The 16,983-nt window shown below is 39.4% G+C and overlaps 1 protein-coding gene across 1 annotated transcript; it reads left to right on the forward strand.

The window, feature by feature from the left end:
• The first annotated feature begins 334 nt into the window (after nt 1-334).
• Nucleotides 335-16,635, forward strand: usp47 (ubiquitin specific peptidase 47). The gene is made up of 28 exons (XM_087793666.1): nt 335-589; nt 4,487-4,681; nt 6,127-6,243; nt 6,334-6,487; nt 6,566-6,662; nt 6,742-6,887; nt 6,973-7,052; nt 8,407-8,556; nt 8,646-8,741; nt 8,818-8,970; nt 9,107-9,265; nt 10,061-10,192; nt 10,308-10,384; nt 10,479-10,534; nt 11,096-11,208; nt 11,296-11,400; nt 11,476-11,683; nt 11,791-11,906; nt 12,026-12,145; nt 12,227-13,016; nt 13,094-13,269; nt 13,731-13,811; nt 13,886-14,001; nt 14,079-14,197; nt 14,301-14,431; nt 14,514-14,561; nt 14,640-14,770; nt 15,654-16,635. Exons 1-28 carry the CDS (start codon nt 545-547, stop codon nt 15,826-15,828), a joined length of 4,086 nt encoding a protein of 1,361 aa, XP_087649792.1. The 5' UTR covers nt 335-544; the 3' UTR covers nt 15,829-16,635.
• Nucleotides 16,636-16,983: the final 348 nt, after the last annotated feature.

Below are 16,983 nucleotides of genomic sequence, written 5' to 3' on the forward strand. Positions count from 1 at the left end.
GTTTATTTTTAGGTCTTAATTCGAATGTTATTTAGAACTTTGCGTTCAAAATTAAAGAGGTTTCTGATTTATATTTCATTCTATTTGCACAGAAATGCATCACGAGTGTCAACATAAACCGATTATTGCAACATTATTAAAAAAGATTAATTTGATGACATATGAGGATGAAAAGTGTCAAAACAAAAAGCTAAAAATAAGTGACAAACATGGTTCGTCCATCGTCGCTCCAGCCTCAGTATGTTCTTGTCAACAACAACAAAAAAAAAGAACCCACGTCACGATGTCCGCGCTCACGTCTGTCGAGATGGAATGTGACGCCAAAGTCTCGCGGAGTAACACCGGCCATCTTTCTCCATTTACAACAGGACACTTCGCCAGAGAACCCGCTCGAGGTTTTCCATGAGCCGTCAAGTTTGCGCCTGGTAGCGACTCCTGCTCCTGGAGCCTCTGAACTTCCAGCACCAGAGACGCGAACCATGTTCGTGTTCAGCGCCGCAAAGTTTTCTCGCTGACATCCTTCGGATCTCAAAGTGTCGCACAAATGGAAATGGTGCCGAGCGAGGAGAACCAGTTCGTGTCTAAAGAGGTGAGAGATACTACCTCGGGGTCCGAACTACGTCAGTGGTTTTTTATAATGGACGGTGGGTTTTGTGTTTACCACGCGTGCTTTTCCACGTTTTTACCTGTTTTTTTGTCCTTAAGATCGATGCTAACTCTATGCTAGCAATGTAGCTAAACATGACTTGGACGGCCTGTGATGCTAACCAACGTTAGCCTCGAAGCTACCGTGTACAAGTCGAGTAAAATGTCATCTTCAGCCTGAAATATTTTGTTTTTTTTCCACCGCTGCTTGAATTTTGACGGGTATTGACGTCAACTGGGACGGTTGACAAATGACTGTTTTGACACATTTCTCGGCTCTGATATCATTTCGTTTCGCGGAGGCTTTAAAGCCTGAAGTCCAAGAATGAAAACAATCTGATCTGAGCTCATTGTTTGCAAACTTCTTGCTTTCATTTTGAACTGATCTTGACAACGGATCGTTCTTTTTTCCCATTCGTTCTCTAACAACCACACTTGCTGTTGTCTATTTTTGACCAGTCTTTCGGAAGTTGTGGATTATACTGAACGAGTTTACGCTATGCCAATATAGTAGGGCTTAAAAATAAATCCTCCGATTAAAAATAAACGAACCAATTCACCAGTTATTTCAATTTTCTCTTCATATATTTAAAGAAAAAACAATACATAAAATTGGTAGAGGCATCGAATAATCCTCATTTTCTTATTATTAAATAAAATTACACTCATTTATCTCATTGGATTAAAGCACCAGCTGTTCTTAAAAAAACAGTTTTTAGTTACATTCACATTAAAAGATGAAATTTACAAAGTCTTCTATCATTAATCTGAAGGAAGATACACAACAATGTCATCTTTCTTTATTTCTAACTTCAAATAATGGATCAATAATTTTTATATAATCTCTTTGCTAAATAGTTTAGTATTGCAATGCAATGATCTGTGGTAAAGTCATTGACATGGCTTCACAAAAGGCATACGTGTATTACTCTGAATTAAGATACAGATCTGTCACTTGAAGCTGAAAATAAATGTAAATTGTAACCGGTTATTATAGCTTATCAGTCCACAGAACGGCTCACCGTTTTATTGTGTATTATAATCACGTAATGTTGGTCATATAATAGTTGTTATGTTCAATGATCAACATAGTTGGTCTCACTTTGACTACCAGTATTTTGCACAGTTCTTATCTTGCAGCTGCAGATTCCATATTCTGTTGATGTGATGCCAACTGTGTTCACCAGCTCAGGGATGTAATTTTGTTAATTTAAAAACGAATAGCAATGCATACATTTACAGGTCATTTTGACCTATTACAGACTGTATTGTTCTTCTACTGAACTTAACATCTTCTTTATGGTAGCTAATAAACACAACTGGACCTTAATATTCGTGCCTTTTCATTTGAACACATTAAAAAACGTAGGCTTATGTTTGTCAATTGTTTGTCCTTGGGCAGTGCCACTCAGAATGTCAACTGTTATGTTTGAGTCTCTTATTTAGTTTCGCCGTAAGGCAGCTTTCATTGGGTGTGTCCAGAACGAACTTGGCATCAGGTCAGCTGAATGATCAGAATCAAATTGAACACACATGTGAAATGACCATTTTCCAGTACAATTTTGATTGACCATTGATTTACCATTGATCTACAATAAATATTATCGTGCAAAAATGGGGCATTGAATGAGAAAACTCCATATGTCCATCATCCATCTTGGATGATGACAGTCATCCTCTCAACACTGTCATCAGTGAGCAGAGAAGCAGATGGAGTGCATTGGTGCTCCTTCCCAGGTGCAAAACAAATAGACTTAAGGACTCATTCATTCCTCATGCTATTAAATTTTACAATTCTGAGTTCGGGGGCAGGAGTGGAGTAAAAGTATCTTGATGTTCTATTCTATGTTAATCTTTGTATCCTTTGTCTTTGTTATTTTTATTTGATCTTTCTTTTTGTTTCTGTTCTTATTTGATTTTGATTTATGAAAAAAAAAAAAATGCTGTATTTGCTGTGGCTAATTGGAAAAAACTATATCAATAAAGTTCTACGTTACCTTATCTTAATATTGTGCCTATAAACATCTTTTTTTCATTCCAGATGAGTAATATTATTCATTTAAGATTACATTTAGGACGAGTCAATTTTTAAACAGTTTTACAGGATTATATTTACTTGTATGACACAACAACTCAACATCACAGAGAATCAACGCAGAGAATGACTGAGAAGTGGAATGAGTCTGTTCCACTGGATTTAAATGCCGAAGAGTTGTGCGTTCATTATGAGCTTGTGGTGGTTGTGATCTATGCTTCTCTTTGTTTGAACCTTTCTGTGATTTAATCAGAATTATTCTGGAAATGTCAGTTCATCATTTCTGTCTGTATTGAACCATATGCGTTAAATTGAAATGCACTTTAAGACAAAAGCTACTTTATTATAAGATGATATAAGTGTGAAATCTGGATCATAGTTTTTTCATGTCAACATTCTTGATTGAATGACTAGTGTTCTTGTTGAAAAACAAGTTATGATAGTTTGCTTTAACTTCAGGGGAGAGTTTTAATGTTTTCCCCGTTCTCTTGTATCATTTAATCCAATTTTTGTTGTAGTCATTCAAGTTCATTTCTTAGAACTGTGTGCCGCATCATCTCAGTACGCTGACCCAGAGCATTCTTCCACCCCGTCACACTTTGCTGCTGTACAATGAAAGTGTTACACAGATTGACCCCATTCCTAAATAAATAAAACAAAACATAACCTCATTTATTTCAATGGTCTTGTATTTTGTTATATTGTGTTCCCATTAATTAAAAATTCATCATAACATAGCAGAGTCAACAGGTTTCTGTTCATGTTATTCACTCATGGTTGGTTGATTTAGGTTTAGATTTTTTCAATTATAAAATGTTATGCTGCAAATCAGTTACAGGAACAATACACACGTACACCTCCCTAGAAGTGCCTCTGGCTTTATGTCAGCACCCTCTGATGACATCCCTGGTAAAAATAACCTTTAATCTCATAATACACTGGTGTGTTGTCAGCCAAAGCTTTTTTGAGATCTGTTTCTAGAATCTTGGTTTTAATCATATAACCTGTTATTTTGGAATCATGTCTTTAGTATTTTTCCAACTAATCAAGCGTCCTGTATAGACCTGTTTCTAATTCTATTTTCATTGGCCGTTCTGTTTATATTGTTTTCATTTGGACATTTGTCAACGAACATGGTCTTTCTGTTTGTTTAGTAAATGTTCTGGGTTTATACATTTTTAGGATTTGTTTTGGAGATGCAGACAAAGTATTTTTGATGAAATAAAGAAGGTTTCTCAGGTAGACTTGACCTTCTATCACCATGAATGTTCAAGTTTGTGGGTGTGCCTGCATGCAGCAGGATTGTGAAAGATGCCAAAAGCATAACATAAACTAATATGTTTGTATAACTATTCACGTTTCATAACAAGGTATTGTTTTAACTTTTACTAAAATGGATGTATAAAAGAAAAAAAACTGAAGCACATTCAGTACAAATATGGAAGAAAATTGATGGATATATGAAAGGAAATTTAACCACAATATTAACAATCCTTTAATGTTTATCTTTCTGTTGCAGTCATTTTTTAAAATCTATACTGTCATATTTTGACTAACATGCAGCTTAAACGCATGTATACCTCCAGATGCTTTATCTAATTTGATCTAATGCGTGTGACAGATGGTCTGTGTTGTGACACCAGCATGGGTTGAAATTTGGTTCTCTCTCTGCGTTTGTGTTTGTTAGGATTATTCTTTTATGCATTGCTTACTATCTAGTGCTCTTACTTAAAAAAAAAGGGATATAAACCAGCAATGAAGACGAGTGTTTATTTGTTTAATAAACAAACTGTCTTTGATTTGCAGATCCAAAATGCAGCTGAGGAGCCAAGAGTGCTTTGTATAATCCAAGACATCACCAATGCAAAAACCATCAATGAGAAGATCACCCTCAATCTGCCTTCCTCAACCACTCTACTCAAGCTTTACGAGGATGTCGCCCACAAAGCTTGCTATGTGTCTGGCACCTTTGAACTTACCTGGGGAGACAGTCCAGATGTGGTAGGAAACATGTTTTTTTTTTTGTTTTTTTTTTCTATATTTCATTTTAAGATTGGAAAACTGACTGCTGTAGTTTATGTTAACAAGAAAATAAATAGAATGAAACATTGCATTCAGAAATGCATCGACATGATCCAGACAAACTCTTTTATTTGTGGAGTTGTTTGTCAACATCATTCTAGCATCAGTGACTGCCCTTCACTACCCTCTAAAAACAAGCATAAATAACTTCATAATCTTCTTTGCCGTGATTGTTGAAGCATAGCTGTCTATGCATCCTTGTGCAATGAACTGGCTTCCTGTCCAGGGTGTCCAAATTAAGGTTTTTCAAATGTATATATATGATTTTCATTGAATGCAAAGATTTGTATTACACGGTAGCTGTTATTGGACAATCAAAGAATAGACAATTGATGCCAAAAGAAATAAATATCATAGAAACATCAGTTCCTGTTTCAGACTCAAAGAAAAAGAAAAGGCTAAATACAGATCACTTTCTATAAATATACTGAGGAAAGTGTAGTTAGGTGTTAATTGGCTGCAGCCATAAATTGACAGCTATCTTATTACACATCACGCCTGGGTATTGTGCTTCTACATGCCGTTATGTCGCAAACCATTTTGATGCAGTATTTTATAGAACACCTCAACCCTGATTCTCACTAGTTCAAGGTTTTTTCTTTGTTTACATAAGAATGAAGGTATTCTGAATTGTTAGTGTTTTTTATCTATATTCAAACATGCTGTTATCAGAACTGAGAAACTCACACATAGCTTTTATTTTGAACTGCAAGGTTCAGCCTGTGTGTGCTTTTGCAACACTTGTCGAGTGTCTTGCAATGCCTGAGGTATAATGCATTTTTGTTACGTTTATATCCAGTTATGTGTGACTTTTTTTTTATAGCCTGTTGCCGTATTAAAGTGTGACCACAGAGAGGCTGATAGCAGCAGTGGTATGTGTCAGACTGTACGATAAACAACATGTGGTCGTTGTAGGCTTCCTATGTATTACGCAACTTGTTGTTGTTAACATGGTTTTATATAAAAGCATTATTCATGTAGTTATTGCTTTCAAGGCTTCATCATTTAAAAACTGCTGCCTTTTTTGTAAAGTGGCTTTGGCCTGGGTCAGCCGTGGGATTAGCCTTGGCTCATGTGCTGTACCTGTTGTTATCTCACTGAGTAGGTCAATGGATTAAACTCCAGAGTGTTTCCACTGGAGCTCACCGTGTCCACACTCGATTTCAAAGGGACAAGAATAGGGAGTTTTCTTTTTCCTCATGCAGTTGCTCACATGTTGTCTCCGAACTACTTTTCCGTCGGATATCGACGCAGAGAATTTTCTGAACATGATTTTAAAGGCGTTCTGAGGGTTCTTGTGAGTCTCTATCATGCTCTCTTAACCTTGACTGAATTGTTAGATTAACTCTTACCATGTCCTACAGGCACCTCTGGACCCCACCTTTGAGATGTCTCTATCTGACTCTGGGTTTAAACCGGGTGGAAAAAAGAATTTCCTTCAGCTCACTGACAAAGATGGAGAGCAGCCCCAGGTTACTTCAGTGAGTAACAATTTCAAAGACTTCTTTAATGTGATTTAGTGTTCTATTTTATCATCGCCCCTTTTCAATGCACACCCCTTTTCTGTGCAGGATGAGTCCGGCGCTGCAGACAGCAGTGGACTAGATGATAGCACCCAGGAGCGCTTTATTGGACCACTGCCACGAGATCACACAGTAGGTTGCAGCGGTGACTACAGCAGCCCATCTTACACCAACTCATCAATCCTCAGCAAATCGGAGACGGGTAGGTTTACTATTGTTGAATGAAAGCTGGCCTTGTGGTCATCCAACCTGTGTTGACTCTGCTTCCTATCCATTTCAGGCTATGTAGGCTTGGTCAACCAAGCAATGACCTGCTATTTAAACAGTCTTCTACAAACACTGTTCATGACCCCGGAGTTCAGAAACGCTCTCTACAAGTAAGATTGAATCCTCCTGAGATATTCACCAGCTCTTAATCTGAATAAGTTACTCAAACTCTGGTCGACCACATTTCAGCTGGGAGTTTGAAGAGTCTGAAGAGGATCCCGTCACCAGCATTCCTTACCAGTTGCAAAGATTATTTGTTCTGCTGCAGACCAGTAAGAAACGAGCTATTGAGACCACAGATGTTACCCGGAGCTTCGGCTGGGACAGCAGTGAGGGTGAGATTTTCTTATGACCTTGCTTGCATGTTGTTTTTTTTTCCTCTCCGTTCAGTCACAATGATTTTTGTCTTTGTGTTTTTAGCTTGGCAGCAGCACGATGTCCAGGAGCTGTGCAGGGTCATGTTTGATGCCCTGGAGCAAAAGTGGAAACAGACAGAGCAAGTAAGACACTGGCCAGTTTACTTATGCATGTGTTTTACAGCAGGAAAATCGGATCAGTCCAAAGAACGTCTTCCTACATTAGTAAACAGAGCGCCACTGTGGCGTAAAGAGCAAGGTGATGGTGCTCCAGGGGCTGCAGTTGCTTGACTCAAGGAGTCTTTGTCAATACTCTATCCTTTGTCCCCCTAAATAGCCACGTGATGTGTGAACAAGCTCCGACTAGGGCAAAAGAAACACATGATTTAGTCTAGCTTAGTTTATTTATAGCCATGTGTATTTCATCTTCAAATATAAAGGGAAATGTAAGATGGACGTTGTGGGAATAAAGTTTTAAAGATGGTCTGATGCAAGACAAGGGGTCATCTTTTTTGATACACTGTTATAAAATGAAAAATGCTGACTACTTATAAACCAGTCTCCAGTCCTTGTGTGCATGCTCAAATAAAAAGTGATCAAAATTATCCATCAGACTCCTCGGCCCACATAGTAAGAGTGCATGCGCACAAAAACATGTTTTCCACTGCAAAGGCTAGATGTATCAAGCATGAAAAGGGCATGATAAAACACTTCCCGACAAGTTTGAAGGGGGAGTACGTACATATTTACAGCTCAGATCCATGTCAGCGTCACTTGTCATGATGGGAAGTGTTGATCAGAGACACATTAACAATCAATGTTGATCAGAAAATGACACAAACTACTGTTTGTGAATCAATCAATATCCACTTGTGTAACTACAAACTTTTAAATATATTTCTCATTCACCAAACTGTTTTTTCATGCAATTCATAAAAATTTGAAGGAATTATAACAAAAAACAAACTCGTATAAACATGCTTCACATTATGACTATTTGTAATCATAACACTTTTATTCTAAAGATGTGTATTGTGCATCATTTCTGGGTTTGAGTCTAGGGCTGTTTTTAGTAGGAAATCCATGAGGCCCCTGGTCTCTGCAACACTGTGAGGATATAAGATATTTTAAAATAAAATATTTACTTCCTATGGTCATTCTTCGTCTGTCAGTCATTTTGTTTTTTGACTGTATAAAGAAAAATAATAATGCTATGGAAAGTAATGTTTTGTTGGCCAACTCTTTCTATTCATGTACCTTATGTAGCATTAATGTCTAAAGTCATAAAGAGACTTTGATTTATCATCATTATTATTGTTATTTGATGTGAAACATAACTGTTCAAATGTTTTTAGGGAAATGTTTCAATTATATCTTGCCGATTTGTCTTCAAGTTCTTGTTTTATTATCATCAAAAGAACAATGTTAAATATCAATTTCCATTGTAACGGAGACTTAATGATTTTGACTTAAAAGGACTGCGTGTCTTTGTCCTCAGGCTGACCTTATCAACCAGCTCTACCAGGGGAAGCTCAAGGATTATGTTCGTTGTTTGGAATGTGGCTATGAGAGCTGGAGGATCGATACCTACCTGGACATCCCTCTTGTAATAAGACCCTTCGGAGCCAGCCAAGGCTACAGCAGTGTGGTTCGTGTTCCTTCCTTGGGTTCTTTTGTTGTTTTCTCAAAGGTGCTGAAAATAAAATTTCTTTAACATCATTTTTTTTCTCATTATAGGAGGAGGCTTTGCAGGCATTTGTCCAACCCGAAACACTGGATGGGCCTAATCAGTACTTCTGTGAACGCTGCAAAAAGAAGTGTGATGCCAGAAAGGTCCGTACTTTTAAACTAAATGTTGTCCTTTATTGTTGTCCTGCCTTTGATGTCTTAGTGATCTTTCTCTGCCCAGGGTTTGAGATTTCAGCATTTCCCTTACCTGCTGACACTTCAGCTGAAGCGATTTGATTTCGACTATACAACCATGCATCGCATCAAGCTCAATGACCGGATGACGTTTCCTGAAGAGCTTGACATGAGTCCGTTCATGGACGTGGAAGATGAGGTGAGTTTCTGGAAATGTTTGAATGTTTTTTTAATTGAGAAAAAAATAAAGGAGACTTTATGATGTAAAAAAATGGATTTTTATTTAATTTAAACTGATTAATTATCAACCCTGTAATTGTTTATTTTATATCCAGAAATCCCCGCAGACCGAAAGCTGCACCGACAGTGGAGCAGAGAATGAAGGCAGTTGTCACAGTGACCAGATGAGCAACGATTTTTCTACAGACGACTGTGTGGATGAAGGCATTTGCCTGGACAGCACTGGCAGCACTGAACGTGTGATAAAGCCAAAGGTAATGATCACATTGATCAAAAATCTGTTTATTAGAATAACCACAATACATTTTACTTGTATAGTATATTTAAGAATAATCACATGGGTTCGGCAGTTATTAAGCAATATAGCAAGTCATATACACCGTCAAACTATGAATACATTTTTACTGTAAGATGATCTAAGTGGTGAACAAATAAGCAATTAAAGTACACAGACCTCTGCCAAGCATCCATAATTATAGTTACCCTATTTTAAAGGTCATACTTGAGAAGCTGTTGGTCTTAAATCAGATTGTTTATGCCAGTACGATGGTGCTGTCAGAAACATTAAACCTCTTTTGGCACAACGTGGAAGTTGTTTGGTCGATCTGGTTACGTCCTATCATCGTTTTCTTTTTCTAATTGTTGTGAATGGCAGCACAAAGCTGTAGCTCTAAACCCTCAAAGAGCTGAGGTTGTTAAAGTTCAAATCAAATTCCTGGAAGCCATCAATGTTGCATAAATGTTCCTTCTCTTATCTTTAATAAAAGCATAACTTGGGGGAGGAAACAACCTTTTGTTTTAGATGAAACCAAAGTCCAATCAACAACTTGCAGTATTAAAGATAAAGGAAGTAAACTGAGTCAGCTGTTTGCTGAGTTTACACTTTTGTAATTTAGACGATTTCGTTTGTTTGCAAAAGCAATCGAGGAGGGCTATAGCAGGGAAGACTGGTTATATTTATGTCTTTGTTTTCTCGTACTGGTAACCATAGGAGGTAAACTTATTGAATCTTCATATTCATTTAATGATTTACTTCCATCTGCCTACAGAGTATGCTGACGTTTGAGCTGTTTAGCGTCATGGTTCATTCAGGCAGCGCTGCAGGAGGCCACTACTACGCCTGCATTAAGTCCTTCACTGATGGTCAGTGGTACAGCTTCAATGACCAGCATGTTAGCAAGGTTTGTCTCCTTCTTAATCTGGGCATTGTAGCTCATTACGTTTTCAATCACTCGCATGTAATCATCTACTTTAATATGTTGAAGTCTAGTTGAATATATTTTCGGTTTTCATCAGATCACCCCAGACGATATTAAAAAGACACACGGTGGTTCCTCGGGAAGTCGAGTGTATTATTCCAGTGCCTTTGCAAGGTAATTGTTTCTTAAAAGTATGTTTTATGTACACAAACTTCAATTTTTCTTGCAGTATACAAAAATCTAAATGGACTTCTCTTTCTTTCCACAGCTCTACAAATGCATACATGCTCATTTACAGATTGAAAGATCCTTCGAGAAATTCAAGTAAGAAACTTTGTTTGCTTTTTGTCTTGGTGGGGAAAATATGCATTTTTTGGAAATCATCCTTTCAAGTCAAATTCAACCATTTTTAGCCTTTGGTACAGAGCTTTTTTACATTATTCATTCACAATAGAGAACCCGTCTAACCTATGGCAATGTGGCCAAATTTGGCCCATCAAGTCATTGTATTTGGCCCGCTGGATGGTTGTTTCAAATCAAAGCAAAATCATGTTCATGTTAATATAGTGACCTATAAGTATGACTGTGTTTTTAAAACACACGTTAACACTTGTAAAGACACTTCCAATAACAATAATGGGTAAAAATCATGTTTAAGGTAAGGAATTGTTTTGATAGGAGAACAAACCCGGAGATAATTCAGATTTATTGAGCCTCTAAAAAAACAGCCTCTTAAGACCAACCAAAACATAATGTCCCTTTCATACTTATTGTTATGGACAGCCTTGTAAAAACAAATGTATTTGAACTGCGACTTAGAAGGCTAAAGTATTTGGCTGCTCCGTGTGATTAAGTTAGAGAATTATGGATTTCTTCTCTCCCCAGAGTATCTATCGGTGGAAGACTTCCCGAAGCACATTAAGAGTTTGGTACAGAAGGAGAAAGAGTCTGAGGAGCAGGAGAAAAGGCAGCGGGAAATTGAGCGAAACACATGCAAGGTGGGTGGATGTTCTTCATGAGCAGAACATTTTGTTAACTAAGTAATTGGTGTATTGTGTGCTCATCACTTTCACATTTTCTATCAGATCAAGCTGTTCTGTAAGCATCCAGAGAAGAATATGATGATGGAGAACAAGCTGGAGGTGCACAAAGACAAGACTCTCAGAGAAGCGACCGAAATGGCCTATAAGGTTTGCTTTAGTTTTCTGGTGTGATTCTTCAGTGTGTGCCGAGTGATCAACTCATACTATAATTCTTCATTTAAGCTCTTGGAGCTCGGGGAGGCCGTCCCTCTGGATTGCTGTCGTTTGGTCAAGTATGACGAGTTCCATGAGTATCTTGAACGCTCCTATGAGGGCGAGGAGGACAAACCCATGGGCCTGCTGCTAGGAGGAGTCAAGTCCTCCTACATGTTTGACTTGCTGCTGGAGACACGGAGACCAGAGCAAACGTTCCAGCCATATAAACCAGGAGGTAAAGAAACCCGCGGCTTAACTGAACCATCAGTCATCATTGTTTCCTTTTAGATGAATCTACTAGATATTAAGAAAAGTTCCTACTGTTTTGTTTTAACTCTACAGAGGTCATGGTGAAGGTCCATGTTGTGGATCTGAAAACTGAGACCATTGCTCCTCCCGTTAGTGTTCGGGCATACCTTAACCAATCCATCAGTGAATTTAAAAGGCTAATAGCAAAGGTACTGTGATGTCTTAAATAAATAAAATATCTTTGCTGCTCCATAACATGTTGAAATGTGTTTGTTTGACTACAATATCTTGTTGGTTTGATTCTCTGACGTGTTTTCTGTCGTGCCAGGCAACAGGGCTTTCTGCGGAAACCATGCGTGTGGTTCTGGAGCGTTGTTATAATGATCTCCGGCTCTTGTTTGTTCCAAGCAAAACACTGAAAGCTGAAGGATTCTTCAGGAGCAACAAGGTGGGATTTTTTTAGCCTCTAGTTGTATTTGCTTTAATTCCAACCCCTAAACTAAAACCTCCCTTTATGCATTTCTTTCAGGTTTTCGTGGAGAGCTCGGAGCCGAAGGACTTTGAGGTTCCGTTCCCTGATTCGCTGCTGTGGAAACTATTGGATCGACATGGGAATACGATCAGACTCTTGGTTTTGTTACCTGAAAAATCTCCCGGTACTTTGGCGAGCAGAACTATTTGCCCAAAAGTGGCAGGTGACTCTGATGTAGCTGTGAATGGTCTCAACGGGAAATCGCCGGATGCTCTTCCCGAGGATGGCACAGACCAGCATCTGTCGCGGCAGCTGCAGCAGGGCTCCAGCACCAGTGACAGTCAAAAAAGCTCCGACGCGAGTGACTTTGAGCACATCGAGTCTCCGACCCAGGAGATGGATTCAAATTCTTCTGCTGTTGTGGCCGCCGACAACAGAGAACTAGAGAACCGGCTGAAGGTGGCGGCCGGATGTAGCACAGCTACCTCATCTGACGCTGAGAATCATCTGGTCGCCGAGGAGCGTTCCGACTCCGAGGTCAACAACGACCGCAGCACCAGCTCCGTGGACAGCGACATCCTGAGCTCCAGTCACAGCAGTGACACCTTGTGCAACGCAGACACCACCCCGATCCACCTGGCCAACGGCCTGGACTCTCACAGCATCACCAGTAGCCGACGCTCCAAAGCTCACGAGGGGAAAAAGGAGACGTGGGACACGGCCGAGGAGGACTCCGGGACGGACAGCGAGTACGATGACAACGGCAAAATCAAGGCCGAGGCCCAGTTCATGTACTTCAGAGCAGAGCTCGGTTCCCAGGACGACCCTTTGTGCTCCAGTCAGAAATGTATGATCTCTAAAGATTAATACTTATTGAGTTTATTCAAACTACCTTTTAAATTCTCCTCACTGATGGTTTTTCAGGTTTGATCGTTCACCTGGACAAGAGGATAACGCTGTCGGCATTCAAGCAGAACCTGGAGCCGTACGTGGGCGTGACCGCCACTCAATTCAAAGTCTTCCGGGTGTATGCCAACAACCAGGAATTCGAGAGTGTGCGGCTCAATGAGACGCTCCTATCGTTCTCGGACGACAACAAGGTCTGCTTCACGAATCGCATCTCAATCTTTCCTCCACTTCCAGTCAATGTGAATTAAATCAATTAAACAATCACAGTCGCCAGTTTGGCGGGGATTAGGGCTGTGTATCGATCAGAACCACTACTGATACTGACGCCTTCATTTCCATACAGGTTCCTGACAAGTGACAATATCACTTTAAATGTCAATTTGTAAATTGCCCCATGTTTTGATTTTGATTCGTCAGTACGTGGCCGGGCGGTTTTGTTTTTGGAGAAACATTTTTTAAACTAAATTGAAAAATTAAGTATTTCATTTGCTTCTTGAAATGGTTTGAGACTACAATCGAAATTTCTGCACGTATAAATGTTGTTTTTTCAAAAGCAAAAGCCTTATTTTCTTGTTCCAATAAATAGTTTTGCTAATCAAAAGTAATTGAGGAAGCTGATGTGCTCAACTTGACAGTTTCTTTTCATCTCTAGATAACTATTCGACTCGGACGAGCACTGAAAAAAGGTGAATACAGAGTAAAAGTGTATCAACTACTATTGAACGAACTTGAGGTAAGAACTCTATTCCACTGAACTGATTCAAAACTTGATAATAAGCTTCATCATCTTGGTTTTGTGTTTCCCAGCCTTGCAAGTTCCTTGTGGACACTGTGTTTGCCAAGGGCATGACTGTCCGACAGTCCAAAGAGGAGCTGCTTCCTCTGTTGAAAGAGCACTGCAAACTTGACCTTAGTATTGACAGGTGACTTGATTTATCCTGACATATTAACTATTCAACCAACGACCTTTGGACACGGCTTAACTCTGGTTGTGTTGCAGAGTACGTCTCAGGAAAAAGACATGGAAGAATCCAGGAACCGTGTTTCTGGATTACCATGTTTACGAGGAAGACATCAGCATTTCTTCCAACTGGGAGGTTTTCCTAGAAGTTCTTGATGGTACAAATTATTTTTTATCTCCGTCTTGAGGCTCAACAGGTTTATTTCCCTCTCTTCTGAGGCACTGCGGCGTATGACTTGCTAAAATATGTGTGGTTTTCAGAACCAGAGAAGATGAAGTCCATGTCACAGCTGGCTGTTCTGACTCGGAAGTGGAGTCCATCCACGATGAAGCTCTCATCCTTCCATGAAGTCATCCTGGAGAGCAGCAGTGTAGAAGAACTGAAGGAAAAGGTTTGTTATTTTCATCTCTGAGCGTTGTTTACAACCCGAGTGCTGCTCGTCTGACCCAGTTGACCCGTCTTTGTCATTGCAGCTCTGTGAGATCAGTGGGATCGTTCTGGAGAACCTGGAGTTCGCAAAGGTTTGTGTGATTGAGCATAAGTTCAGTAACTCAACTCTTGTCTTTGACTCTAACTCCTTGGCGTTTGTACATTTTTAGGGGAGAGGAACATTTCCTTGTGACATTTCCGTGCTGGAAATCCATCAGGACTTGGACTGGAACCCAAAAGTGTCCACTTTGAACGTGTGGCCTCTGTACATCTGTGACGATGGTGCTGTTGTCTTCTACAGGTAAATCATCTCAACATACTTTGTTTTGGATTTAAAATAATCACAAGTTTATGATTTTCTGTCGTTGTGCCCCCTGCTCATTTTTTTTGGGAAGCATTTTCTCACTTGAAACCCATTTTTTGGTAGTTTTATCATAATCAGAACCAGTGATGTAAAAACACAACATAGGGATTTTTTGTGATGTCAGTACAGAATAAAAGAATATGGTTTCTGCACTTCAAAGTAGGTGTTTGTATTTGCAGGAAACACTTGATCTATACTATACATCGTATCACCAGTATATTTCATTATTATTAAAGTATTTGTGTATATTTGTAGTATTGTCCAAGTACTTGAACACATGACTCTTGAATTCAAAATTAATGTTATCAGTTACGACTTTGTCAAAATATGTCCAAACATCAGCTTGAAGTCAACTGTATCCTCTTGTCCTCAGTCATCGGTATCTTGCCGATTTTATTGTTCCCTTGGCTGCGAAATACTTAATGGCCACCACCATCTAGTGGTAACAAGTTTAATTGCAACACAAGAATGAATAAACCCCAAAAAATAAAAAATAAATGTTTCAATTAAACATAAAATAAAGTGCTATTAAATATGAATTTTGTTGAAAGAAATATTGTGATATATCATTGTATTGATATTTTCTCACACCTCTACCTTAAAAACTCAATCTAGCTATTTCGTTATCTTCAGCACAAGATCGACTGAAACACAACTTGTTATGTTTTTTTCAAGAACTGTTCAAGCAAGTTAAAAATTCTTATTGATGGACTACAATAGTCTTTTCTCCCGAATACTATTGTCGTATGTTCTTTGAACTATAGATTATCTCAGTAAAGGACTAGGAAAGGTTATTGAAACACTTGTTTGATTTTCGCAGGGACAGCACCGAGGAACCCATGGAGATGTCTGACGAAGAGCGGAACGAGCTCATGAAGAAGGAGAGCAGCCGACTGCTCAAGACGGGCCACCGCGTCAGCTACTCGCCGCGCAAGGAGAAGGCTTTGAAGATCTACCTGGACGGAGGACCGGCCAAGGACGCGGGCCAGGAGTGACCTCCAGAGAGCACGGTCGTGCTCTGATCATGTCGCCTGGCTTCTGCCGCGGAGCGTCGAGGCTCTAGAGCTCGGTGTGAGGGATCCACTTGAGAAGAAGGAGGCAGACATGCTCTCAACGTGCGCCGACTCCAGGACGCGACTCAGAAGTGCACTAAAGTGTGTCGTACTGTAAAGTGAAAGGGAAGCTATTGAATATAGAGAAAAAGAATAAATAATGTACAGAATGATGATTTGAATCTCAGAAGCGAGATGATGGGTCTTCGGTGGACTCTATCCTGCCTATTTATGTCTTTTGTCACGTGTTTCTTTGTTTCTTCCCGTTTGTGATGTTGTTTGACTTGTCGAGAGATTTGAAAATTCTTAAGCTCGGAGACTTGATGAGATAATTCCTACTCCTGCTGAGACGAAAGTCTCTGGATCAGATGGAGAAACTTCCCGTTCAATTCGGCTGCTTCCAGTCCTCGCCTTCTCACTCAAGATTGACTCAATTAAGCACGAGTGACTGGACTCGCAAACATGATAAATGATCATTTCCTCATCTTTTAAGTTGGTCTTAAGAGGCTCTTATTGCACATCCATTTCTTTAAACCTGTACGTTTCATTTTTCCATCTTGTCGAGGGAGGGTCTTGTCGTCTGCATATGTCGGTGTGCTGTGTCGTCTTGAGGAAGGGCTGCCAGGTTGATGTGGCGCCTCAACCTGCTGCTGCTTGATGGGACTGCTGGCTCCCCAATTTTTGAAGTGGAGTGTCCTGGCACCTCTGTGGTCTCCTGCTGCTGTCGCCGCCAGATGTTCACTGTGGAAATGCCAATGTCTACAGAAGATTCCTTTTTTTTGATGTTGATTTATTTCAAATTTCAGTTTGTGTGAAAATAGAAGATTTTAGAAATGAATTAAAATGCTTTTTTTTTCCAGGAATAACGACTGTGTTTTTAATGAAGTATTATCAATTTGACCGGGTCTTCTGGGCCACATCCGTCCCACAACATTAAACACATTGGCAGCATTGCCCCTTTGTAAACCCTGACAAATACACTTGGAGACTTTCAATCACCGCAATAAAAATTAATGAAAAAATGAAGATAAAGCATTAATTTTAAGTTTAATATAACTATACATTCCTTCCATTTTTCTATGATGTGTCCTTGTTACA

This window comes from Callionymus lyra, chromosome 6 (assembly GCF_982586985.1).
Source record: "Callionymus lyra chromosome 6, fCalLyr1.hap1.1, whole genome shotgun sequence".
Taxonomy (NCBI): Eukaryota; Metazoa; Chordata; class Actinopteri; order Syngnathiformes; family Callionymidae; genus Callionymus; species Callionymus lyra.

What these genes read in the sequence shown, in the direction of transcription:
- usp47 (XM_087793666.1), top strand. Translation starts at nt 545, where the DNA reads ATGGAAATGGTGCCGAGCGAGGAGAACCAGTTCGTGTCTAAAGAG. An exon ending in CGGCTGGGACAGCAGTGAGG is followed by an intron (nt 6,888 to 6,972) that starts GTGAGATTTTCT and finishes TTGTGTTTTTAG; the next exon opens with CTTGGCAGCAGCACGATGTC. An exon ending in AGAAGTGTGATGCCAGAAAG is followed by an intron (nt 8,742 to 8,817) that starts GTCCGTACTTTT and finishes TTCTCTGCCCAG; the next exon opens with GGTTTGAGATTTCAGCATTT.